Below are 27,515 nucleotides of genomic sequence, written 5' to 3'. Positions count from 1 at the left end.
ATTTTTTTAGGGTCCCATCATAATTTCTTCAGAAGTAGCTAAGTACTGTATATGATGCCAGTATTTTCCCACATTTTCTACATACTGTACCAGTACTGTGTAAAATGCCATCAAAAAGTCAATGAAGTTTTATTCTTTCTCACCTGACTTTCTGTCTCCTTTCACTTTTTAAAGGTTGCCATGTTAGAAAAAATATTTTGCCCTGCCATGCTGCTTATTGATGTGGCAAATGAATGGTTTATGAAAATATATCTAAATCTGTCATTTATTATTTTTAATATTCAGTAATGATCATGTCTCACCTCTAGTCTTCTCTGTCTTAATTTCAGGTTTTCACCATGTGTTGTAGATAGTTCAGGAGGTTAACTCAACCAAGCAGTCTACTTTTGGGTACTGTTTAGAATACCAGAATAGGGAGGATGGTGTAGCTTTAAGTTTATTAGACTGATACATATATACCAACAAGACAGTGTACATCACTGTGACAACAGTGTTTGTTTTCATTCAAAGGATTTATGGTTTTTCCTATAATACTTGGTGGGCCGGTCTCTAGTCAAAATGCCCGGGCCAATTTTTTGTCCCAGTCCAGCCCTGGGCGTCATCACGATTAATTTTTTTTTTAAGCAATCAACTAGTGATGGGATTTCCGGCTCGTTTTAGAGAACCGGCTCTTTCGGCTCGGCTCACTAAAGAGAGCCGGCTCTTTCGGCTCCCAATTTATTTATTTATTTGTAACAACAATATAAAATTATGCACAAAAGGAATTAGTAATGTAAAAAAACAAAACGTGGTTTTATTTATATATGTTTATATATAAATATATACGGTGGCCCCTAGAGATAAAGTACGTACAAACTCCAAAAAGCACTTACAAATTCCATAGCACGTACAAACTCCAAATGTACAAACTCCAAAACACATTTCTAGCGTTAACTGAACTTCCAAAATAGAGCTACCTAGATCGAATAAATTACACAATTGAAAGCATATGTGTATTGTTTGTGTATTTATACACAAGCACTCATATATATACAAATAATTTAAAAAAAATGTTCATTTACCTGTTACTACCACACACCAAATCCAGTCGTTGGTCCTTCCTGGCTTATGTAGCCACTAGGTAACAAAAGCTCAACACTGCGCCTGGCATTCTGGAGCACTTCTGTTGTGTTTTGTACGTGTTTTGGAGTTTGTACGTGTTTCGGGGTTTGTACGTGCTTTAGGGTTTGTAGGTGCTTCGGGGTTTGTTGGTGCTTCAGGATTTGTACGTGTTTTGGAGTTTGTATGTGTTTTGGAGTTCGTACGTGTTTTGGAGTTTGTACGTGCTTTGTATCTAGGGGCCACCGTAAATATATTTATTCATTCCACATAAAATGTAATAAATAAATCATATAATACAAAAAACAACTATTTACATTTCAACTTTTAACTATTTAAATTTTCAGCTGTTTCCTTTTAAACAAATTTAAAATGAAACAACACAAAACACTGCAAACCACAACACAATTAAATATAAATTAAAATGTGAAAATAAAAAGAAGATGCACATTCTCTGTCATATGGGCCTGCATGAATAAACTTTCTGAATCCTTTATCATCCGCAACTGAAAATAGTTGTGGATGCTCACTATACCTTTCTAATGTGACCTTGTTGTCCCTGGCTCTCATTCTCTCTCTTTCCCTCTGACTCTGTTCCTGTGCTATTGCCGCCCCTCCCCCCTCTTCCCAGCGCAAAGCACAAGGCTCGCGTGCTGAGTGAAGCGGAAAAAAAAATGCGATCCCAACAAGGAGTCGTCTCGCGTCGTTCACTTCAAAGAGTCGGCTCTAAGAGCCGTTTCGTTCGCGACCGACACATCACTACACCACTGGGTGCTCTCGTACAAGAAAATCGAGCATACCCGGTGGCAGTCTTGTTTCAGTTAGGTTGTTAGCGAAAACATTACGTGTTTTAACACCATTCTTCACATATTGAGGAGGGGGCTGCAGTAAAACTGTACCGGAAACATCAGTCCATTCTTTGAGGTAAGTCTGTCCGTTATTTAAGCAGCTGGACTGACAGGAAAACCTGAAAGCTTATCGCTGTTATGTGGGTGCTGTCACACAGACGTTCCGCACTAACTGTTTATGTGTGTATACTGTCATGCAGTAAAGAAAGTCCACAGGGTTATACAACAGACGGCATGTTTTAATGTGAAAGTGAAAGTCACGGTCAGAGGGACACTTGGCTGGTTATACAAGGCTGCAACAAAACCCGAGGCCTGTACAAAAAACCCTGATTAATGCGTCAGCGAGCTGTTCCCGGCAGTGACTCCCTTTTTAGCTGCTTACATCACCAAAGTAACTTGTACTCAAAACATAAATCGGTCAGGAGCAATTTGTGTTACGAATTTCGGTTAAAAATCGACTAGAACCACCATGTTTACAGTGATTCTTTTATTTACTAAATGTTTGTTTAGGCACAGAGCCTAAAGAACAAAGTAGTTAACGGAGAACGTTTATTCCCACGGTCGACATACCCGTTATCTCTGACTGGGGCTATATGTTTTGAATGTTCCGTATTTGTAAAGTGTAAAATGTATAGTTTCAGTATTAAGTGTTCTTCTTTTACAGGTAAGATAATGGATTGCTGTGGTCTGCTAACTCTTCAGAAGGAACCAGGTACTGATGGAAAAGAAGTTAATTAAAAACAACTTCAAATGTAGATTTTTTTGTTGTTGTAATGGCACATAATAATACCCTGATGTATGTTTTGTATTTATTCTAATATTATTTTTCTATCAGTTCCTCTGAAGAGCATTGAGGTGGAGCTGGAGGTGAGGGACCATGTGGCTACAGTGGTCTCCACTCTGAACTACGAGAACAAGGAGGACAAACCATTAGAGGCTGTTTTTGTCTTCCCTCTGCCTGGAGATGCTGCTGTCTGTCATTTCAGTGCTCAGATTGGACAGACACAGATTGTAGCTGAGGTGAAGGAGAAACAGAAGGTGAGCTGGACAGTAAATATAACCTGATTATAAGTGAGATTCAAAATAAACACAGTGAATGTCACTGACATGTGTCACCTGTGCTTTAGGCTCGTGAGGAGTATGATGATGCTCTGAGCTCCGGTCAGCAGGCCTTCCTATTGGAGGAGAGTGATGAGAGTCCAGATATATTCTCTCTGCGTGTGGGCAGTCTGCCTCCAGGAGAGAGCGCCTCCATCAGGTTGGAGTACGTCATTGAGCTGGCTGTGCAGGCTGATGATGGTCTGAGGTTCTGTCTGCCTGCTGTGCTCAACCCTCGATACCAACCTCAGGGTAGGACAACTTCAGAATACTTGGACCAGAAATGCTTCAACTATATCAGTGAAAGTGTTGAACCACCTTCCAACTTTCACATCACTGACAGAACACAAAATGTTAAAAAAAACATCTTCAAACTTTGCCAGTTACTGTAAGGTGTGAACACAGAACCAGATATGCAACTGTTGCCACATACAGTGAGAAAAATCTGGAAGATAATTGGGTCAAGTTTCAACTTGATTTTCTGGAAGACAAATGATTCACTTCTCATCACATTGTGATTGCCAAATATAACAAGCTGTGAAAAAGAATTGTTTCAGTCCAGTGAATAGATTTAGTGCATCCTCAGAGAAATTGCAAAAAGCCCAAAAGCTGTATCTCAGACTCTACAGGCCTCAGCTAGCATATCAAATGTTAGATTTCGAGGCATTGGAATAAGACTGAACAAGTTTGGCTTATTTTGCAGGGGTTGCAGGAGAAAACTTCTTGTCTCAAAAAGAAATTGGCAGCATGGCTTATGTTTTCAAAGTTGGACCTGAACCAATCACAAGACTTCTTGAAAGATGCCCTTCTGACAAACAAACCCAAAACTGGAGATATTTGACCGTAATGCATAGCATCACAATCAGAGAAAACCAACCCCACTGTATCAGCACAAACACCTCATAAAAACTTGTTGGGACTGGTGTGTTTAGTTTTGACAGGACTGCATTTGTCAGATTATAATTTTTTTTGGAAGTAGGTTGATGCTGTGTGCAAACACAGACTCTCCCTCTCGTCATGATTTTATATCAGTAAATGGTTTTAACTAAGTGTGTGTATATGGAGTTTCCCTTATTTTGCCAAAAGTTAGATCATAAAGAGGTTTATATACTTAACACTGATTAATTCTCGCTGACATTAAATTTTATATCACCCTAAAAGATTTTTTGGTTTTTCTGAAGAAGGAATAAGCAAGAAATGGTTTGGTTTTCCTCATCATACCAATATGGTTCATTATACCATCCGTAGGTCATAAAAGTCAAGTTATTCCTTTTCTGTCACTTTTTCATTGTTTTGAATTAAAACAGCTGTAAAGTAGTTTTGTTTTTCCTGAGCAAAATGCTTATTTTCCTCATTTTATCTGTACCATCATGTGGACCAGAGACTCTTTACAGCCTAAATTATTTGATTGTATTATGCCTCATTAATTACATCATTTCTAACCTGATGTTGTGTACAGGTAGTGAAGGTGCAGGTGTCCAGGTGACTTCTGTTCCAGCCTCTCTGGTGCCCTACAGTCTGTCTTTTTCTGCCCGAGTGTCCTCTCCTCGTCCGATCTCTAAAGTAGAGTCCAACTGTTCCCTGGACCCTCTGCAGTACCTCAACACTGATCAAACCCAGGCCACGGTAGGTAGAGTGCTGATGTGTCTGCTGTGTGTGGTTGTTACTTATTACTGAGGAATAAATATGAATGTGTTTGTGGTGTGCAGGTCAAGCTGGCTGCAGGACACAAGTTTGACAGAGATGTTGAACTGCTGATTTATTACAAAGACGCCCACCAGCCCACTGCTGTGGTGGAGGCAGGACAGGCCTCTGCTGAGCCGGGTGAGTGAAAATATGTGAAGTCATTAGTTTGCAAATAAAAATTATTGATCCCCGTTCTTCAACCTAAAAGTTAATTTTTTTGGAGCTATTATAAAATGTAAACTTGACATTTTTCTGTCCTTTTCATGTGTTTCAGGCTCTCTGATGGGTGATCCAGTGGTGATGGTGAGTCTGTACCCTGAGTTCCCCCAGTCTGTGATGTCTTCAAAGGCTTCATGTGGAGAGTTTGTGTTCTTAGTGGATCGATCTGGAAGTATGGACTGTGCTACGAATAACAGTGAGCAGCAGGAAACTCGGATCAGCAGTGCCAGGGTATTTATGATGTGGTGTTATAGTTATGAAATATTTCCTCAAATCTTTCCTTAAATTGTTCCTCTCACACAGTGGCCTCACCATCTTTTCCCTCTTCCCTTCAGGATACTCTGCTGCTCCTGTTGAAGAGCTTACCAATGGGCTGCTATTTCAACATTTACAGTTTTGGGTCTAGTTATGAACACATCTTCTCGTGAGTTGTATTCATATGATCAGTGATATTACTGTAAATGTGTAATAAGATATCTTCCCTGCTGTTAGACAACATGTTGCCTTTGGATGATTCTGCAAAACTCCAGGTTATGTTTGATCTCACTTGTGTGTTTCTCATGGCAGTAAGAGTGTAGAGTATGGTGAGAAGACCATGGAGGAGGCTCTGAAGAAAGTTGAGAAAATGGAGGCTGATCTTGGAGGAACAGAAATCCTGGAGCCCCTCAAACATATTTACAGCCAACCCTGCATTCAAAATCAGCCCAGACAGGTAACACACACACACACACACACACACACACACACACACACACACGCCTTAATGATGTCATCCTTTAGTCCTTCCTTTTTTCTCATTCATTACTCCAACATGTAAGTTGACCATGAACCAAGCCCTGTATCAGTCTCATATAATCTGCTAATTATACATGAGTTGATCTGTTGAGTGGCTCCTACTGTTCCTCTCACTCTTGCTTAAAGCTTCTTCTTTTCTTTTTTTTACTGATTAAAACTGTTTACTGACAGCATACTTGTATACCTGTCAGAGAGTTGTGTTTCAGCTTGTGTAGATGTGTGTAAACTCTCCTCTCTAGCTGTTTGTCTTTACTGATGGAGAGGTGGGGAACACCAAAGAAGTGATTGATCTGGTGAAAAAGAATTCAGGTTCTCACAGGTAAAACAACAAAATGATGATGACATGTGCTGCGTACCAAACCTGTGTGTTTTAAAAACGGCTGTTGTATTGCAGGTGTTTCTCTTTTGGGATTGGGGAAGGGGCCAGCTCTGCTCTCATCAACGGGATGGCCAAGGAAGGAGGAGGTCACGCTCAGTTCATCACAGGGACTGACAGGATGCAACCAAAAGTAAGACAATGAGACATAACAATTACAGTTAAAAAAATATTAGTGTTTGTTTTTTATTTTATTTGGATAGAAGATACAGTTTTTGTACTCATCAGGTGATGCAGTCGCTGCGATTTTCTCTGCAACCAGCAGTGGAAGATGTTTCTGTTACATGGGATTTACCAAAGGGATCAACTGTCACTGTCCTCTCTCCACCAATCACAACCATTTTCCAGGGTAAAAGGTCATTGATTTATGCACAGCTCACTGGACAGGTAGGAGCAGCATCTTCTCACAGTGAACAATCTGTGTTTATGCTTGTCATGTTTTGAAATAAAATGAAATTGGTTTAACACTGTAATTCTGTGTCAGAGCTCAGAGGCAGCAGAGGGCTGTGTGACGGTGAAGTACAGCCTGGCAGGTCATCCCTCTGAGAACCAGCTGCACTTCAGTCTCAGACCTGCAGAGAACTCTGGGTAAATGAGCTGTTAATCCACTGGTACAATTACATATTTACTTTACAAAAGTTTACTTTGTATGTCTGTATGATCTAAAACATGGTAATTGTGACCATGTCACCATACCAATATTTTCTCTTGTCTGTAGCTTAATAGTCCACAGGTTAGCTGCTCGGACTCTTATTTGCTTGCTAGAGATGGAAGCAGAAAACAATGAGGAAAAAAGAAGAAGTAAAAAGAAGGTGGTGCAGCTGAGTGTCCAATCGGGAGTGAGCAGTTCTTTCACTGCTTTCATTGTTGTCAATACAGACAACAACAAGGAGATTCAAGGACCTCTTCTGCACCGAGATATTCCAAGTAACAAGAATAATTAGCAATCCTATCTACTTCATATTGTTCTTGGGGCATTCTTATCTTATCTTATCTTATCTTATTAGTGGCTGGTCTAATGAAATGTGCTGCTACCCCTTGCTGTCTGGCAGCTTATAGTTCCTCTTTTTCGCGCGGTGAGTACAAGGTTTATTACCTTTGCAAACACAGTGTGAGTACTTCTACAAATACAGGTGTGTGTGTGTGTGTGTGTGTGTGTGTGTGTGTGTGTGTGTGTGTGTGTGTGTGTGTGTGTGTGTGTGAAAAAAGAATAATTTGTTATAAGGACAAATTAGAGACTATTAGATACATATGACTCAAACCACTTCAATGGACTTCTTTTAAATACCTTTTGTATACAATCATACAAAAAAGTGAGAGAACTCCAACAATCATATGACCCCCTATGAGGAAGCGTTTTGGTGACTGTGGGAAGGAAAAACTCCCTTTTAGCAGGAAGAAATCTCCAGCAGAACCAAGCTCAGGGAGGGGCGGCCATCTGCTGCAACAGGTTGGGATGAGGGTAGGAAGACAGGACCAAGATATGCTGTGGAAGAGAGCCAGAGATTCGATTCAATTCAATTCAATTCAATTTTATTTATATAGCGCCAAATCACAACAGCAGTTGCCTCAAGGTGCTTGAAGAATAATTAAACGCAGAGAGGTGTATAAACACATAGTAAGTGAAAAAGGTATCATGGGAAGAAGTATCATGGGAATCCCTCAGCAGTCTAGACTTATTGCAGCATACTTAAAGAGGTTGCTGCTGTCTCGAAGCCTACAGCAGTGAGTACAAGTTTTGTTACCATTACAAACTCAGTAAAAGTACACACACACACATGCACACAAATTATGAGCATTTATTAAATAATGATGCTCTATAAATAAAAGAAAACTATGTTGTTTTGTGCATAACAAAGAGCTCACAATTGTGCAGTCAAAATGTAAACTAAAAGACGCTGAGCATAATAACAAAGACAGATTTCACAGCTGCTCTGTTCCCAACTTCTATTGCGTGACTGACAGCCTGGAGTTTGAAATCCGCTTCGTAACCAGGTCTCTGGACAGGTGCCATTTATGGTCCTTATACACACACAATACGGTAATATTACGTTGAAGCACAGTACGTATCACTCCGCGAGGCTCCTCGGTAGCCGTAATGCTCCGACAATCCATCAAGCGGTGCAGCTCCGTAGCTTACCAAAGTCGAACTAAAACATTTTTGACAGATTGCGGGAGTTGTGTTCAGTGAAGGAGAGGCGAGGTCGAGTAACATTGCATAGAGACAAAAGTGGACGAAAGAGAGGCAAACTTGCGGCTCCGCAACTATAATTATAACGTAACACAGACTATATCGATATAAAGGATATTGTCACATCTTATATCTCGTATAAAAATATATCGATATTTTTAAAAAACTCGATATATCGCCCAGCTCTAGTGTACGGTACTGTTATGCAACGGATGACCGTGAAGGTATTTGTTGTGACTTCTTTGCTTTAAATGGACACACTTGAATATGTACTGATTCTTTTCCAAGTGTAATTTGGATTTTTCTACTATTAATTTTAACTTTAAAATTTTTAATAAAGAAAGGTTTACATTTTGTTATAATTAAGTGTTGAGCATGCTACTACATTCAGTGTGCAATGAGCGAAAAATGTTTTAATTTTGATTACAACTTCAAGTGTGTGTGCTCACTGTGGAATTTCCTTTGAAAAAGATTCTGATGATGATGGAGGCTTTGGTTTGTTCGACGACGCGTGCTTTGACAGAGGTATCTGTTTTGACTTCTTTGCTTTAGATAGAGACGTTTATCTTTAGTTGGACATCAAAAGTCATCTAGACCTTAATATCTTTAAGACATTCCTGTAGTTTAATTAGTTTTGTGTCATCTGGTTTCATGGGTATATAAAGTTGAGAGTCACCTGCAAAGCAATGCAAATGTATGCAGTGTTTTATAATAATACTGCCTAAACAGGTGTAACATAAGAAGTATTGGTCCTAGTACAGAACTTGGTGAAATTCATAAAATATCTTTTGTATACAGTAAAACAAAAAAGAGAGAACTCCAACAATCATATGACCCCCTATGAGGAAGCGTTTTGGTGACTGTGGGAAGGAAAAACTCCCTTTTAGCAGGAAGAAATCTCCAGCAGAACCAAGCTCAGGGAGGGGCGGCCATCTGCTGCAACAGGTTGGGATGAGGGTAGGAAGACAGGACCAAGATATGCTGTGGAAGAGAGCCAGAGAGTCAATTCAATTCAATTCAATTTTATTTATATAGCGCCAAATCACAACAGCAGTTGCCTCAAGGTGCTTGAAGAATAATTAAACGCAGAGAGGTGTATAAACACATAGTAAGTGAAAAAGGTATCATGGGAAGAAGTATCATGGGAATCCCTCAGCAGTCTAGACTTATTGCAGCATACTTAAAGAGGTTGCTGCTGTCTCAAAGCCTACAGCAGTGAGTACAAGTTTTGTTACCATTACAAACTCAGTAAAAGTACACACACACACATGCACACACACAAAATATACAAAATATTCACCTCTTGCCCCTGCGGGCAGTCTGTCCTTCAAGCTCGCGTCCTCTACCAGAGGCCTGGGAGCTTGAAAGCAACGTATTTTTTGGACAATAAGGCGAACCGCATTATAAGGTGCATTAAGTAATTCTGTGTTTATATTATGCTAACATAGCTGCGTCACTAGCGATCACTTAGCACATCATTATATACCAGCTAGTCCAACTTCAGTAACCCTACAAACGTCACTGCTGTTTAGTTTTCTGTCTTCATTTATATTGGAAGTGATAGCAGAGCTGTACATTTTAATTTTTCAGAAATCTGTCAGAAAATGGTATATCATCTTTAGGTGGAGCTAACTTCTTGCTAACTGATAACTCAGTTAAATTTCATAAATTATGTTTTCATGGATGCCTGGATGTTAAACTTAATTGTTACATCTGGTAAAGCAGCAACGCTGATCATTTTATTAAAGATGAAAGAATTGAGACAGTTTTTAACTCTCAGTGATGCCGCAGTGTTCGTTTGACTTTGGGACCTGAGGGGACAGAGTTTTGGACCCAGATTACTCCGCGAGGCTCCTGACTACGGTATCCCTAATGGTACGACAATCCATCAACCAGTGTGGCTTTGTAGCTTACCAATGTCGCACTGAGACATTTTTGACAGATTTTTGAGCGCCGTGTAAAATCAGTACAAGGTCAGTAAGCACAACCAGAATTCATACACAAGGCACGCCGGATTATAAGGCGCACTGCCAATTTTTGAAAAAATTAAAAGATTTTAAGTGCGCCTTAGATTGCGGAAAATACGGTAAAGTTCACTGGATGAAGCGTTTTCAGTGAGAGTAATGTTTCATCACTCATCCAAGTCACTTCTTCAGTCTGGGGTGGGTTTTTGTCTCCTGGTAGTTAGTTTTGGGATTGCTGACACAGACCGAGTTAGTCTGAGTTATATAACGTCAGATGATTTGCTCATGCTGACAAATTCCCGTCAGACAAGTAAAATGCGATCCCACATCAGTTAAGCTTCTACTAAATTTTGTGTGCAATGAAAGACAAATGTTTAATTGTGTTTTCATTGGGAGTAGAATTATAAGTGTGTGTGCTCACTGTTGTATTTCCTTTGAAAAAGCAGGTGTACGGTACTGTTATGCAACGGATGACTGTGAAGGTATTTGTTGTGACTTCTTTGCTTTAAATGGACACACTTGAATATGTACTGATTCTTTTCCAAGTGTAATTTGGATTTTTCTACTATTAATTTTAACTTTAAAATTTTTAATAAAGAAAGGTTTACATTTTGTTATAATTAAGTGTTGAGCATGCTACTACATTCAGTCTGCAATGAGGGAAAAATGTTTTAATTTTGATTACAACTTCAAGTGTGTGTGCTCAGTGTGGAATTTCCTTTGAAAAAGAGTCTGATGATGATGGAGGCTTTGGTTTGTTCGACGACGCGTGCAGTGACAGAGGTATCTGTTTTGACTTCTTTGCTTTAGATAGACACCTTTATCTTTAGTTGGACATTAAAAGTCATCTAGACCTTAATATCTTTAAGACATTCCTGTAGTTTAATTAGTTTTGTGTCATCTGGTTTCATGGGTATATAAAGTTGAGAGTCATCTGCAAAGCAATGCAAATGTATGCAGTGTTTTCTAATAATACTGCCTAAACAGGTGTAACATAAGAAGTATTGGTCCTAGTACAGAACCTGGTGAAATTCATAAAATATCTTTTGTATACAGTAAAACAAAAAAGAGAGAACTCCAACAATCATATGACCCCCTGTGAGCAAGCGCTTTGGTGACTGTGGGAAGGAAAAACTTCCTTTTAGCAGGAAGAAATCTCCAGCAGAACCAGGCTCAGGGAGGGGCGGCCATGGGGTTGGGATGAGGGTAGGAAGACAGGACAAAAGACACACTGTGGAAGAGAGCCAGAGAGGAAGAATAATTCAATGCAGAGAGGTGTATAAACACATAGGGAGTGAAGAAGGTGACTGAAGAAGAAATACTCAATGCATCATGGGAATCTCCCAGCAGTCTAGACATATTGCAGCATAACTAAGGAAGGAATTAGGGTCACCTGATCCAGCCCTAACTATATGCTTTATCAAAAAGGGAAGTTTTAAACATAGTCTTAAAAGTACAGAGGGTGTCTGTCACCCAAATCCAAACTGGGAGCTGGTTCCACAGGAGTTAAACACAAGTACAGCTCAGTCAGAGAGCAGCTGCTACAATACTATAAAGTCTTTAAGATAAGGTGGAGCTCGATTATTCAACACCTTGTATGTGAGGAAAAAAATATTACAACATGTGGGTGCTAACCAAATCAATGGAACTATTTTCTTAATTAACTAAAATCTTTTTCTAAAATTGTGCTCTGTTAATTCCCCCCAATTAAGATGATTTTATTAACTAAATAGAAGGAGAGTGATCAGCATAAAAAACTTTATGAATGTACTTGTATTTAAATTTCCCCTTTAGCACTGTTGGATGAAGAATTTTCGCCTGCTAAGAAAGTTAATATTTCTTCTTAAATAATTCAAATGTCTTCATCTCATGCCATACTCTTTTCTTTTATGATTTTAACATCGTGATGCAGGACTCTGCTTTGGAGGAGGACTTGTACGAAACAAAGGTAAAACACTTAGTCAAAATTAAAGTTGCATTTAATTGCATTAAATGCATTTTTATTCATATGGTAGTAATCACATAGTGTGGTCCTCCATACATGTATGTGTATAAGTATTAACATATGTATGTAGAGAAATGTGTCTCAAAAGGGTTGCAAATTTGTACGATATGATCCCAAAGCGTAAATGAATCTTTACAAATGTGTAAAATGATTTGTGTGCTTCAATCTACACACAAAGCAATCTGACCACACCTAAAATTATTTTACAAATGCATACAAAACAAACCTGAATAAATACTGATCGTTTATGCACAATTTATTAATTGTGCATAAACGATTCAGCTCACTAATCCGATCATTTTTACTGTAAACCTGCAGTTTTATTTTTGTTTGTTTTGTTTGTGTTTTTCTCAAATAAAGTGGACATTTAATTTTCTTTAAAAAAAAAGAATAATAAAAATAAAAAATGTGGAACAACACTTTAATGTTAATCTTACCATTCTCTAATAACATCAGGCTAACATTAATGTTGATGTAACAAATAATTCTGGACACATATTCTATTTGTCACAGGCTGGGTCTCTGACACAGCGCTCTGAGTGTAGTTTGTATTTGTCTTATGTTAGATTTGTGATTATTGTCATGATCAGGCTGTATGCAGGCAGGAATTGGACCCAAACGCAAACTCACGGGAAACAGGACTGAACTTAAAATACAGCTTTATTGCTGACAGAAGGGAAAGACGATACAAAGTAATACAAAACCAAATTGGGAGATTCTAGAGGAACTGACTCACGAGGAAACACATGGAGGGGCACACAGTCATGAGGGAGGAGGCGACACCGAATGGAGGGAGACGCGGACATAAATACACAGAAGGATAACGAGGGACATGGGAACACACGGGGAACACAGCTGACACAGATAATCATAACGAGACAGGGCAGGAGCAAACACAACATGACGCATACTGACGGGAGACTGTCAAAGTAAAACAGGAAGTACACAGAGGCGCAGACAGGAGGGAGGAGAGAACACGGGAGAGCACAGACATAACGGGCTGGGGAAAACATGGAATAAAACACAAGAAGGAGAAACGAGGCATGGGGACTCGGATACGTGGAGGGGACACATGGGGTAAGGTCACGAGGGAAATCTAATAAGGAAACACCTTAACAGAACAACCTAGCAACCCTTAGAATAAACAGTGGACCTAAAACATAATAACATCAAATGACAACAATACAAGAAACACAAAATACCAGGTAGAAGTCCCGGGACCATGACAGTTATTGTTTGTGTGGTTTTCAATTAGGTTTTAGTTGAGGATAAAGTCAGCCATTATTTAGTCATTGTCTCCATAGTTTCTGTGTTTGGGTTCTTGTCTAGTTTTTCATGTGTGCCAAGTCTGTTAAGCTGGTATTGTCTTGTCTACGTTTCCTGTTTTATTTAGTAAAGGTCCTGTGTTTCCCTTGGTCGGCGTGCTTAGTTTTACACCTCCCCAGTGTGTCATGATGTGCATTTGTGTCAGCTGTTTCCTCATGTGTTTCCACTTCCCCCGATCTCTCCTTCTGTGTATTTAGTCTGTGTTCTATTCTGTCTTTGTCAGAGCGTCTGTGTTTCCACGTCTAGTCATAGTTTAAATCATAGCATATGTCATAGTATAAAGTCATAGTTTCTTTGTTTTTCATAGTCTTTATAGTTTCATGTGTATCTCTTGCTACCAGCCAAATGGCTCGCTCTTCATTCAATTTCAACCACTTTAACTGATGGTGTGGTGCTGCCAATTTTAGTTTTCTTTAATAAGTTCAGACTGTTGTAAACATTTGATTTTTGATGTGGAGCTCTTATGTAATTATTACAACTTTAAGATGTAATTTTCAAATGAATAAAATAATATTTATCTGTTGCATAGTTTACAGTGCGGTGTTTTATGCTCTGGGTTATCATGTAGAGTTCTGTTTTGTCATCTAGCACCATAATCAGGTTTTGTTTTTGTTTCATCTTTGATTTTCCAGCTGCTGTGCCTGAGCAGCCACCCAGAGACCCTTTGCTGCAGTTAGTCTCCCTCCAGAAGGCGTCTGGCTGCTGGCTGCTTGATCCAGCTCTGGCTGCTGCACTGGGAAAGACCAACGAGGAGGTGGAAAAGTCAAAGCCTGAAAAGGTGGGTTATTCAAAAGAATAATAAGACACAGTAATAGTGGGTGTTTGTAACGTATTCATTAAAATGGTTTCAAAAGTGAATTTTCAAAATTACACACTCATGTTAACGAACATCTGCATGCTGCCTCACTTAATTTATTATTTAACTACATGACTGCTGATTCTATACACTAGGCCAGCAGTGAAGTGTGGGCCACCATTCTGGCTCTGATCTGGCTTCATGGTTTCAAGATGGATGCAAAGGACGAGTGGGAGCTTCTGGCTGCAAAGGCTGTATCATGGCTCAGTGCGCAAAAAGGTAGTAAATAAGCATTCAGTTTGTGATGGTTATACTGAGTTGCTACAGTCGGTCAGTTATTAAGATGCTAATTGGTTATTTTGTTTTGTGTGTTGCTGTTTTTTTCCAGCACCATCTGTGACAGAGTGTGTGGAAGCCGGAAATATATTGTTGGGTTGCAGTGTGCAAAAAACTGCCCTTGACCTCTGAGGTTTTTATTAAACTAACAACTTCTTTACGATTATTACACAGAAGCAGATTTACTCCATACTTCATCCACATTAATCTTTGCATCGTCCAACTTTATTATCTAATGTGCCTTATTTTATGCTGCATCTGTCCAGAGTCAGCTTTGTAGGAGGACCGGAGATTATTGCTTTTGTATCCTACTTTTAATGTTGCTGTTTGCTTGAAAGCGTCAAATATTAAACAAATAAAAACACACAGGAGTTTGGACCCGTCATTCCTTCTAATGAGTCACCATGAAAAAAATAAATACTTTAATTTTAAAATATTTAAAAAGACCAACACACCTGGCCAGTTCTGTCTTTCAACACATTTTTTTTAATCATGGTTGAGGAAAATATGCAGCTTATATTCAAAGTCATGATAAAGCAAAATTCTTCCTTATTCCAATGCATGTCCTTCATTTTTTAATTTATAATATTTACAATTTATACAATTTAATCAATTGGTAATGGAGTAATGCTTAGTTAAAAAGCTGAGTTAAATAAATGTGTGCTGAATAATTGTATGTTCAGTTGCTGCAAATCTGTTATTAGTACATTAAAATGATGATGCATTACTACCACCAACTGGTAGAATATGGAGATGAAGCTCATCAGCTATTATTTGAAATAAAAACTCACAAAGTGTTGATTTTAAACAGAAAAAAGAATCACTGCTTGACCTTGAATGTTTTTAGGTTGTTAATTCCCATCTCTGCTGATATCAGATATCTGATGTCCACAAAATAATTTAAAAAAAAAAAAACCCATCTGACATCCAGTCAGTATCTGATTGGTGCTCTTATAAAAACCTTTCCCTAAATTTTAAAAAACCAAAAGAAGTCATTGATTTCAGGTGACAGAGAGGGGCGCTCAGGCCACTGGAATCTGGAGGTGAGGAGGTTGAGGGGGTGCTTGCTTTATATTTCTGGGAGTTGCCATCAATGAGGTCCTTAAATGGACAAAGAACAGTGCTCCTCGTATAAAACAGGCACAACAGAGACTTTATTTCCTCAGAATACTGAAGAAGGCCCACCTGTCTGCAAATCTATTAGAGCATTTCTACTCTCAATATAAAGCATCCTGTTGCACTGTATAACTGTCTGGTTTGGGAACAGCTCAGCAGCAGACAGAGAAACTCTCCAGAGGGTGATAAAAACTGCTCAGGACATCACTGGCCAGCCTCTGCCGCCTCTGAAGGACATCTACTGGTTCCCTCTGCCCCCATCTGGGATACAGTACAGGTTACTGAATTCACCCACTGCCAGATGAAAGAACAGCTTCTATCCAACAGCTACCACTCAACTGAACCTTTTATCCCACACAGGATAAACCTGTCATGTCAGGTTCCATGAAGCACCAGGAGTACAAACACTTCCCTTGACATATGGTATTTATCATAACCAAGGCTCAAGCTGGACCCAGAAAGCAGACCCAGACAAGCAATAAGAACATTAAAATGTTTATTTTCAACACACAAAAAAAGATTAAACAGGACAAAGGACTAGAAGGCACTGGCTTAAACTGAAAAACATGGAAAGTGGAATGGATCTCGGCAGCAGGCAACTTTAACCGTACAACAACAGAACTGATGATGTTTTCAGTCTCAAAGGGACCTGGGAATCAGGGAGCCGGTTTCTTAGACATGCACTTCAAAGCAACGTCCCTAGAGGACAGCCAGAACCTCTGACCTACTGTGAAACAGAGCTGAGGACCCCTTTTTGTCAGCAAGGCGCTGGTTGTGTTGAGCAATGTGAAGGAGGGCTGATTTCGTCTGCCTCCAAACCCTGCAGCAGTGATCGAGGTGCACAGGAGGTACAGCGATCTCCTTCTAGAGTCAATTTGAGGTGTGGTGCTTGCATTTAGAAGGTTTTGCTGTGAATAGACAACATGGGGTCAAAAGAGCTCTCATTAAACCCGATTCCTTTTCCCCATGACAAAACAGAGAAAACCGACTCGTAGTGTGTTAAAACAGTTCTATTTCTTTATTTAATCATCTTCCGGAAGAGAGAGACCTCTGCACAGCTCAGACGCCAGTTGCAAGAGCTCTCTAACATTAGAATCATAAGCTGTCTTATATGGTGTTATTTCGGTACTTTACACGTCACACAGTCTCACACATTGCTTATATGGAAAGTTCCTCTTTTCTGTGTCTTGATTTATTAATATGCCTTGTGCACTACAACTTCCTGTTTTTCAGTCTGGCTGAGCACTTATTTGTGAGTCAAAGGTGGCCTTGCTCTACAAGCCTTCATTATTAAAGTACATAAAACAATATAATGAGCAGATACACATTAAAATATTTCTTTTATTCCTAACACTCTCTATGCAGGTGAAACAAGCCATGCTTAAGCTGCCAAAACAGAAAAAAACAAAAAGAAACGGCTACAATATTAGGAGTGGCAAATTCTACACTTTGGTACTCCTGAGAGGCAGTGTGGGCATGCCTGCCAGTGGCCCTGAGACTTAGTGTTTATTGATGATGATGTGACACAGGATAGGACAGAAGCAGCTAAATTAATTATGAGGTGTTCAGAGACATACTATCTGCTCAAATCCAAATCTCACTGCATCTGAGATGTTTCATTTAAAATTCATTGTTGTAATGTACAGAACAAAATTAGAAAAAAATTGTCTCTGTCCAAATATTTATGTACCTAACTTTAACTCTCTCACCTCCTCCACTACAGGCCTATCTCCCTTTGAAGGATTTCTAGGGTACCAGCCACCACTCTTCCAATCCATCTAAGCCAGGGGTGGGCAATTCCAGGCCCCGAGGGCCGGTGTCCCTGCAGGTTTTAGATCTCACCTTGGGTCAACACACCTGAATCACATGATTAGTTCGTTACCAGGCCTCTGGAGAACATCAGGACATGTTGAGGAGATAATTTAGCCATTTAAATCAGCTGTGTTGGTTCAAGGACACATGTAAAACCTGCAGGGACACCGGCCCTCGGTGCCCACCCCTGATCTAAGCCAACCTCACCATGCCATCCATTCAGCATCATGTACAACGGAGCTGGCGGATTAGGTCCTCTGCCCTGGACTACGAGCCTGGGAAAAAGGTATGGCTCTCAGCTAAGGACATACCCTTAAAAATCTTTGGCACGTCTCATTGGACCTCATAAAATCGACTACAACATCTGCCCTTCTCTAGTAAAACTCAAGCTACCTTCATTCCTTCACATCCACCCGATGTTTCATGTTTCCAATACAACAAACCCGCTCCTTTGAGCCCATTGCCCTTCCTGCCTCTCTGCTCATCTTAAAACCCTGCAAAAGGTCACAATCAGCCTCTTGGATCATTCTCAGCACAGTTCTCTCCTTCACCGTCCTGCTAAACAAGTAAGAAAATCAGTTGTTGTGCTTCACCTTTGCTTCCAGTGTCTCCTGCCCATTGTTAACCAAGCTTTCCCTCTGTTACACTATATATATAGTCATGGTCCAAGTGAGGAAATGCAATATTTGCTTTTGAAGGAATCCTTTAAAAGCCAAAGATCCTTTTTTATGGATGATGTTTGCTGAGTATTCATGCATGCATCATCCATTAATGTTTGGGATGAGGGGCTGATTGACTTTGTCAGGACTGTTTTTCCCAAAAAGCCACCAACATGAAACTTTGACAAGCCTTATGGCCAACTCAACCCAACAGATCGTTGATGTGTTAAAGCCAAAAACCTGCTACAAGACACAATCGAGAGGACTGATGAGAAAAGAAAGTGAACTGCCTTTTCTTCAAATTTAAAGTGCACCATTAGATTTAGCTCATTTAGCTTTGTTAGTGAGCATACATGTAGCTTACAAATAAGTAAACTGAATTAAGGGAGGGAAGAATCAACTTGAAGGCTGAACTCCAGGAAAAACTAGGCAGCTTGAAAGGGAAACAGCGGTTACTTTGGCTGCTGCCACAGCCGCTCCTTAAATACCTGGTCTTGCTGACGCACTTAATTATCAAGCTGGTTCCTACATGAAGGTGAGAATTTCACTCCCAACCACTGAATAGACAAGATTGTATCCACACGACGGCTTTATTGATCCCTTTGCAGAGGTTTGAACTTTCTTTCAGTAAATCTCAGAAAATCGGTTTGGTTTCAATGTTTAAATTATTTTTCCACAACTACAAACAGGAGCAAGCCTGTGAGCATCGGTCCAAACAAAAACAATACAAAGATATTATTAGTAGCCAACATATTGCACTTTAGGCTACTGACTAGATAGCTACTAATGTCCTTATATTACGCGAGGAAATACAAGAATAACTCTGAATGCAATTTGATTTACCGAATTTCTTTATTGAAAATAACTTGAAGAAAGACAAGAACATTTGTTGTCTTTTAAAGTTTTCTTTATTTTGTGCCAAATTGGTGCCAAATCAATAAATGAGCGGTAGAAGCTACCGTTCACAGATGGAAAATGTAAAACACTCACTTACCACTCTATTAAGAACATGTTGGTTTTTGGTCAATGTGACGGACCAAAAAGCAACAAAGTTATTGTATCCAATTGATCCCTATGAGCGACCGTGGAGAGGAAAAACTCCCTTTTAACAGGAAGAAACCTCTGGCAGAACCAGGCTCAGGGAGGGCGGCCATCTGCCTCGACCGGTTGGTGGATAAGTGAGTGTTTTTTGTGCATATTACATATTTACTTACTGTGCATGTTATATTAAATATTTAAATGACATATATACTTACCTGAAGCAGACATGATGTGGGAAATTTCTGAAAATGCCACACAGAAATGAGCAGCCTTCAAAGTGGTTACTTAATTTGAAGGCTGCTCATGTATGCTGTGTGGCTTACCTGTGTCTGCTATTTCTGAAATACGTCTCTGAGTCTTCTTTCCACCTCACAGCGGGATTTATCCGAGACGCTTTCTTCCCACATCTTTCTGAATTTCCTCTGTTTGATCAGGTCTTTTATGATGGCCTTTCCATGAGCTCTGCAGAGAGATGCAGTTTTAATCAACACTTTAGTTTCTAAGTAAATGCGGAGAATTTCTACAGTCATTGTAACAAAACAGTCAGGGCGGGGGAGATTCCAAGATGGCTGCCGAGTAGAAGCATCTCTGCTGAGCGGTTACAAAATAAATCTGAAACTGGTTAAAAAAAAAAAGAAACCTGTTCTCCTTTTGTTTTTTAAACCGATCTTGTTTTAGAAGAAAAAGCACTGAGATATATAAATGTCGAATCGTAAGAAAACGAGAATGTAGCAGGCCAGAGCAAGTTTGGCTGAAGTTTCATCAGGTAATATCTTTATATCTTCATGTCATGAGTAAGCTAGCACCTTGACTCCAGCGATGCTCAGTGCATTGTGAGTTTCCTCTGCTGAGCAGGGTGAGTGAAAAATAAGTGAAGTCATAAGTTTGCAAATAAAAATTATCCCCATTCTTCAACCTGGAAGTTAATTGTGTTGGAATACATTAGGAAATGTTCAATTTGACATTTTTCTGTCCTTTTCATGTGTTTCAGGCTCTCTGATGGGTGATCCAGTGGTGATGGTGAGTCTGTACCCTGAGTTCCCCCAGTCTGTGATGTGTTCAATGGCTTCATGTGGAGAGTTTGTGTTGGTAGTGAATAATTCTGAAAATGTGAGTAATACTCGCAACAGCAGTGCCAGGGTATTCATAAAGTGGTGTTAGAGTTACAATATCTTTCCTCAAATTGTTCCTCTCACACAGTGGCCTCACCTTCTTTTCCCTCTTCCCTTCAGGACACTCCTCTGCTCCTGTTGGAGAGTTTACCGATGGGTTGCTATTCAAACATTTACAGTTTGGGGTCTAGTTATGAACACATCTTCCCGTGACTTGTATTCATGTGATCTCAGTGACTTACAGTGATATCACTGTAAATGTGTAATAACAAATTTCCCATGTGTGGGACTAATAAAGGTTATCTTATCTTATCTTATCTTATCTGATCTTATAAGATGTCGTCCCTGTTGTTAAACACCATGTTGCCTTTGGATGATTCTGCAAAACTCCAGGTTATGTTTGATCTCACTTGTGTGTATCTCATGGCAGTAAGAGTGTAGAGTATGGTGAGAAGACCATGGAGGAGGCTCTGAAGAAAGTTGAGCAAATGGAGGCTAATCTTGGAGGAACAGAAATCCTGGAGCCCCTCAAACATATTTACAGCCAGCCCTGCATTCCCACTCAGCCCAGACAGACACACACACACACACACACACACACACACACACACACACACACACACACACACACACACACACTTTAATGATGTCATTCTTTAGTCCTTCTTTTTTCTCATTCATTACTCCAACATGTAAGTTGACCATGAATCAATGATAGTAACAGATAACATGCTAAAATCAACTTTTCCCCTATATTCATTCTTATAATCATTGTGTGTTTTGTGATTTTTAGCACCGTGTGTGTCAGTGTGGAAGCTGGAAATGTCCTGTTGGGTTGCAGCGTGAAGAAAGAAGCTCTGGGACTCTGAGTGTTTTCTTAAAGTGGATTGGTGAACAGAAGCATTTCTACTTGCACCATACTGCCTTTGACTAAGTGCTGCCTTTTATAATTTTTTATAAAATCAGAATTACTTTTGGATTATAAACTGTTGTTTTAAATTTGAACCCAATTTGTCTTTAATGCTGTAAAAGTGTTTTCAGAGTTATCTGAATACTCATAATACACAGTAAAGATTGGACAGCTACTGTGTGTGTGTGTGTGTGTGTGTGTCTGTGTGTGTGTGTGTGTGTCTGTGTCTGTAGGTGTGTGTGTCTGTGTGTGTGTCCATTCTTTTTCTCTGCCACTAGATGGTGATGATGTTCATACTTTGTGACTTTTGACTTGTTTCACAAACCAAAGCCAATTTCAGGAGTCATTCCACTTTCTTCAGTTCAGGATGCTCATGAGACAGTGAAAGGAACTAACTCCAGCTTCTAGGCAGTTTTGTCAATAAAATGCTTGTATTCTGCTAATGTTTGCTGATCGTTCCTTAAAGGTCCCACAGCAGCACACGATCCTTCAGTTTCTAAAGAATAAGTAAGACACAATCTAAAAATGGAACTATATTTACTGTCTCAGCTGCTTTCTAATGCTTTCAAACAGCAAGACTTGGTTCACTGCATTTTTGGCTTTAAGAGGAGACATTTAGGGAATAGTGCTGTGTTGACTCGCTCTTGAACAAACAATAAACCATCCACTTTCCAAGAATAGCTCAATTTGATCATTTTTCTGCACAAGTCAATAATCTGAAGCACTCATACCTCGTATGGACAGATATTTGTGAAAAGTTAACCCACAGGAACCTATGCCACCTACAAAATTATACCATACCATAAAATAGAAAGACAAAAAAACCAGCCTCATATCTTGATATTGCCTGTTCTATCAGATCCAAGACGGATGCACTATGAAGGAAAAATATATATTGATGGGGATAGTTTTAGTGTCAGATGAAAGCGATACAGTCCAAAGCTTCAGCTTCAACATAATACATAATACATCTACCCAGCATAATACACTCATCACCAAAAGGAAATGACTGTGATTAGATTGGATGTGACTTGAATGAAAACTCTGTTGCTTGTTCCATTCTGGTAGATGCAGCGTTTTTTTGAGAACAGCAAAATACAAATACAGTATAATTTTACAAGTGCGAGAGTTTCTAGCTTTTCAGATATATTTAAAAAAAAAAAAAAGACATCCGAATCTCAAACCGCAGCGTAAAGCTCCACCCACCCGGTGCTCTCTTACTAAAGAATCGAGCACACCCGCAAGTCATCCTGTTTCGGGAAAGTCGCTGTGTGGGCTGAAGCGCTTCGTGCTTGCAGAATATTCTCCACGTATTTACAAGACAGGACTCCAGTGAAGCGACACAGTTCTTACAGTCTGTTCTTAGAGGTAAGTTCCCAGTGTGCGTCTGTTTAAGCAGCTCAACAGCTCACTGACATGACAACTTTAACATGTATGACAACAATCTGGGTGCTGTCACAGTAAAGTTCTCTACGAGCTGTGTTTCTATTATAAAATGAAATAGATCCATGTGGTGATGAGACATTTGTGCTGTTTTTAAACTCCGTGCCGCAGACCACAGGAAAGTGAAAGTCATGGTTGGAGGGGCGTGGCACTGGTCGCACTGTCAGCCGTATCCATAAGAACAGTGGCGTGTCTAGAAAATTTTTGTTGGGGGGGCCAGGTAGGGGCACAGATTTGGAGAAGGGTGGCAGATAATGTTAAAAAAATTCTACCAACCGTTAACCATAATTCAATAACCCTATAAACCTAATAACTGAATTAGCTTTTGACTCTTATTAGAATGAGGTTTTAACCACTACAGTGCAAAGTTTTTAGATACTGCGTTGATAAAGTACAAGAGATACAATCAGTGCTTTGTCAGTGTTTATTCAGCATTCAAGGACAGCAATATTTGCATAGTATTTTTACTAACATATAGTGCACATATGTTTTGGGCAAAAACATTTTTGAATATTAAAATACGAACATTTTTAACATACAATTGGCAAATTAGACAATGCCAATGCAAAACTTTATCTGCCTATTAAAAAAAGAAGATAATCTTCTCACAAACTGGTGTTTGATTTTGAAACAGGAAAAAAGTGGGGAAACAACTGAAAAGACTAACATTTGAATCAAACCTGAAAGCAAGTAAATACTTTCTATGCTGCCTTATGGTAAACTTATGGTAATATTGATGTATAAAGAACAACACTGGCTGATGATGAAATACAGTCAGCTGGCATGGTGACACTGCCAGTATTAAACTGCAGCGCTGGACTGGGACAAAAAAGTGGGCATTTTGACTACAGACCGGCCCACCAGGTATTAAAGCCATAAAGCCTTTGAATGAAAACAGTCGCTGTTGTGACAGTGATGTACACTGTCTTTTTGTCATATGTATGATTTCTATAAATTTTACGTCAGATAAAAACTTTGTTCGCAAGATTCAGATAATTATTTAATAAAAGCTAGATATTTTAAATGAGAATAAGTAAGAAAAGTATTTCTTTGTGCCCCCTTTTCCCTGTTAATGCCCTACCTGGCCCCCTGGCAAAACTTTGCTAGACCCGCCCCTGCACAGTTACCAGCTGTCAGCTACAAAGGATCCTGGTGTTATTTGTCTCTCAGAAACAGTTCATAACTTCCCTTCAACTCATTCATGTCACCTAAAAGGTAGACCTGTTTCTCCATCACCTGTTCAGCTCTGATGATTCAGTAAGGACATCTCCTGGTTGCATCTTCATGTTTCCCTCTCACCAGATATACAAACCGACATCATGACCAGCAGCTTTACAGCTGAGGCTCCAGCAAACCTCAGCTGATACTAGAAATTAATATTAAATAAATTCTAACAACAGTTGATCAAGCTTAAAGGTGCTGCTGTTGTTTAGCACGACATCCGCTGGTTTCCTCTTTCTGGCGCAAAGTGGGCGATAAACAAACAAGAGAAAAGCCGATCAGCTGATCATTGATCAGTTTCATGATTGAAGTAGCAACAGGAGAAGAAGGGGAGAGAATGAGAGAAGAAGAGGCAGCTGCAGCGTAAAGACAGAATAACTCCAGCTTTGCGTCTTTTTTTTCATTCTAGCTTAAGTACGGGACAAACTGCGTCTCTCTCAGCTCAATACGAAACGCGTAATATTTTCTCTGAATGAGGGACCATTCCATTTTTTAAGGAGCCGTTGGCAACTCTACTAACTAAACTTATGAATAAAATAAAGTTCACTATCACTAACATCACAGCACCCACCCAGCTGTATAGAAACTCCGTCATGCTAGCTAGCACGCAGTACGAGTTATTGTAACTGACTGTAAAAAGTCAGCGCAACAAAAATAAACTCCACCTAAACTTGGTTTATATCTGACCCAGATAGACTGCAGGTCATAACTTCTTACCTGAAGTTCAGTTCACCTGACACTCGGACCGGCGGCTGCCTTGGGTCTCTCCTCCCCCTGCCTCCCCTTCCCTCATCCACCTGCTGGCCGCTGTGGAAGCTCCGCCATAGCCACCACCAAACAACTGAGTTATTTTTACTCATCGGCCAGCATCTGGCCAATCCACCACCTCTCATTGTTCATGCCGTTACAAAAAAAATAAATAAATAGGTCATCAGCCCACCGGGCAAATGCCCGGTATGCTCGATGGCCAGTCCAGCTATGTTAAACTGTTAATCTTTCGCCGAAAAATTGTTTTCTGCGGTGCTGTCTTTCGTGCTTGGCTCTCCTACCTTTGCTAACATGATGCTCAGTAGTGATGTTCGATTCGTGAATGAATCGTTCAATACTCGACAATCACTTTACTGACTCGTGAATCATAATTCACAAGCGCAACTGACTCACTGACTCATCCCTGTTGCTGTTAGCAAGCTAATTCCATTAGTAGAAATATATCTAGCTTATAATTAAAATTGTGGGGAAAAAAACAACAGCCAGTTTCTTAACAAAAACATTTCTGCTCTGAACTGGAAGAAAAACCCCGGAGTAGAAGCTCACATCAAGACAATAGCTCCTCGGTTCACAGTAGCATCGCTCAGCTAGCATGCTAACAGCACGTTTGAGTTACTCACCCCTTCCCTTGCTGTGCTGAATCATAGCATAAGCGAATCACTCAGGACTCACTAACCCCCTCCCTCCTGGCTCACAGCTCAAACGAGTTGAACGAATCACTGACTCACTCACCCCCTCCCTTCCTGTTACGAATCACTCACTGGTCGTGTCCAAATTCATGGGCTGCATCCTCCTGAGGCCGCATATGTAGACCGATTACGTCACAGCGACGCGCCGAAGGCTGTCCAAATTCGTAGACTCCTCCGAATGCAGCCGACAAATGCGTCCTCCTTTTCCCCGAATTTGAAGGATGGGTCGGGTGTGTCCTTCGTGGCCCACCATATCCCAGAATTCATAGCGCGTCCCAGCCAAACTCCAGTTTCCGGCAATGGCGGCAGCTACTAAGTTTTAAAATTACTTTTATTAGTCTTTCTGGGTCACAAAATAAACTTTTAACATATTTTCAGGCGAGAATGTAGCTGTGTAAACTTCAAATATCTGCTCGGTTTATCAAGGTATTGCATATTTGCAAAAGTGGTTCGACGTTTTCGGAGACGTCTGTTACCCACCAGCTCGATAGCTAGCCGAGAGCTAGAGGGTCACTGAAGCCGCCGAGAACGGCACAACTCCCGGCACATCATTTTCAGATCACCGTGGACTTTCGCTACTCAGGTTAAACGTAATATATAAGTCACTTAGACAACCTAAAAAGGATATTGTTTGGCTTTTTTCAGTGTTTTATTTGTTCGTGAGTAAATCGGTTTGGCTGAGATTAAAGATATTAGATTAGATTAGATAAAATAAAACTTTATTAATGCCCCGGGTGGTTTTCACACAGCTGAATAAACGTCAAACAGAAAACTGATTAAACAGAAGTGTGAGATGGTCGAGAATTTATGCCAGTGTCCTGTTATATTTTACATAGCAAGGAGCAGACGGCTGAGTTTATTAAACTCCACCGAGACAGCGGTGACGTTAATCAGAAGTCTAGACCGTCCAATTTCACAGCCGTTTACTTCCGGCCTACCCGACCTTCTGAGGACCCGGCCCACGTAGACCGCGAAGGCCGGGTCCTCAGGAGGATGCAGCCCATGAATTTGGACACGACCACTCACTCACTCACCCCCTCCCTTCTGGCTCACAGCTTCTTCTTCTTCTTGGTTGGCAACCAATGTTAAAGCGCTTTACTGCCCCCTGCCTCACAGCTCAGTGGACATTTAGATGAGAAAATATATATTTGACACATTTAAGGAAAATACCAATAAAATAAAATAAAAATAAATAAATGTTCCCTTTAGAATTTTTTTTGCTCTAAAAAAATAGTTGTTTTCTTTTATAATCATTCATCTTAGCAGTAGGATTTACATTAAAAGAGAAACAAATTAAGTTTGAGTGAAAATATACATTTTTGGACTCTGGTCAACTGACTCAGTGACTCAAATGACTCAAGAAACCCGATTCACTTTGGTGAATGACTCATTAAAACTCGATTCAGTAAAAAGAATCGAATTTACCATCACTAATGCTCAGAGCACAGAAGCCGATGCTGCATTCACTTACACTCGGATATCTGAGCTTCACTGTGAAAAAATAATCGTACATTTGATATTTCATTGAATTTTATTGTTTTAGCTTCGGGGTGGCACCTGGGGTGGCCAGTCTGGTTGGGGGGGGGGGTGGCCAACAGCATAAGAATACTAGTGATCATCATCATCATCATCATCATCACCACCATCACTATGTCCAATCTAGTACTACTAATGATACTAATCCATCGATCCATCCATCTCTTCTCTTCCGCTTATTCAATTCCGGGTATGACACCTCGCAGGTTTGTCGCAGGGCTGCAGATAATCATTGACACTGACTAACCTAACCCCACTAACTGGTTGTCTCCTTGTGGAAGGAAGCTGTTGACAACCCACGCAGACACGAGAGAATGCAAACTCAATCACAAGGGCCCTGGCCAGATGGTGGATTCAAACCTACGATATTCTTCCTGTGAGCATAGTAGTAATAATAGTAATAATATTATTATATGAATAGTAAAGATAACCACATTCATTGATCTGATTACATTATCTGATGAGTTTCA

The 27,515-nt window shown here is 40.0% G+C and overlaps 2 protein-coding genes and 1 long non-coding RNA gene across 12 annotated transcripts in view; all 3 read left to right on the top strand.

Annotated features, from left to right (window-relative positions):
- Window positions 1-1,825: 1,825 nt before the first annotated feature.
- On the top strand, window positions 1,826-15,104 carry LOC116336019 (von Willebrand factor A domain-containing protein 5A-like). Of its 6 annotated transcripts, none has more exons than XM_039598110.1 (22): window positions 1,836-2,022; window positions 2,611-2,658; window positions 2,782-2,984; window positions 3,074-3,296; window positions 4,504-4,670; window positions 4,754-4,868; window positions 5,005-5,180; window positions 5,285-5,373; window positions 5,517-5,661; window positions 5,984-6,063; window positions 6,139-6,253; window positions 6,349-6,507; window positions 6,605-6,708; window positions 6,839-7,047; window positions 7,128-7,196; window positions 8,783-8,836; window positions 10,722-10,757; window positions 11,005-11,058; window positions 12,188-12,223; window positions 14,239-14,384; window positions 14,558-14,681; window positions 14,791-15,104. In XM_039598110.1, the coding sequence occupies exons 2-22, from the start codon at window positions 2,619-2,621 to the stop codon at window positions 14,868-14,870; spliced, it is 2,424 nt and encodes an 807-aa protein (XP_039454044.1). In that variant the 5' UTR covers window positions 1,836-2,022; window positions 2,611-2,618; the 3' UTR covers window positions 14,871-15,104. The 6 variants fall into 6 exon arrangements, 4 of the variants coding, with proteins under 4 accessions (XP_039454044.1, XP_039454043.1, XP_039454046.1 ...); XM_039598109.1 differs by having other exon boundaries at window positions 1,837-2,022; window positions 10,719-10,757; XM_039598112.1 differs by lacking the exon at window positions 8,783-8,836 and having other exon boundaries at window positions 1,837-2,022.
- Window positions 15,105-17,750: 2,646 nt separating this feature from the next.
- Window positions 17,751-21,051, top strand: LOC120432840. The gene is made up of 3 exons (XR_005608125.1): window positions 17,751-17,952; window positions 18,045-18,232; window positions 20,358-21,051. It is a non-coding gene; the product is annotated as an uncharacterized LOC120432840 (long non-coding RNA).
- A 1,569-nt stretch (window positions 21,052-22,620) lies between these two features.
- Window positions 22,621-27,515, top strand: part of LOC116336018 (von Willebrand factor A domain-containing protein 5A-like) — a 34,957-nt gene continuing 30,062 nt past the window's right edge. For 3 of the 5 annotated variants that reach the window (XM_039598116.1, XM_039598113.1, XM_039598117.1), the window contains exons 1-2: window positions 22,634-22,756; window positions 27,327-27,421. In XM_039598116.1, the coding sequence (XP_039454050.1) occupies window positions 27,391-27,421 (31 nt within the window). In that variant the 5' untranslated portion in view covers window positions 22,634-22,756; window positions 27,327-27,390. Of the gene's footprint in view, window positions 22,757-27,326; window positions 27,422-27,515 lie in introns of all 5 variants that reach the window. The other 2 variants (XM_039598114.1, XM_039598115.1) reach the window with 2 other exon arrangements.

Source organism: Oreochromis aureus, linkage group 14 (assembly GCF_013358895.1).
Source record: "Oreochromis aureus strain Israel breed Guangdong linkage group 14, ZZ_aureus, whole genome shotgun sequence".
NCBI lineage: Eukaryota > Metazoa > Chordata > Actinopteri > Cichliformes > Cichlidae > Oreochromis > Oreochromis aureus.
This window is presented reverse-complemented; position numbering and strand designations above follow the sequence as displayed.

What these genes read in the sequence shown, in the direction of transcription:
- LOC116336019 (XM_039598109.1), top strand. Translation starts at nt 2,619, where the DNA reads ATGGATTGCTGTGGTCTGCTAACTCTTCAGAAGGAACCAG. An exon ending in CTCGGATCAGCAGTGCCAGG is followed by an intron (nt 5,181 to 5,284) that starts GTATTTATGATG and finishes TCTTCCCTTCAG; the next exon opens with GATACTCTGCTGCTCCTGTT. An exon ending in AGACCTGCAGAGAACTCTGG is followed by an intron (nt 6,709 to 6,838) that starts GTAAATGAGCTG and finishes TCTTGTCTGTAG; the next exon opens with CTTAATAGTCCACAGGTTAG.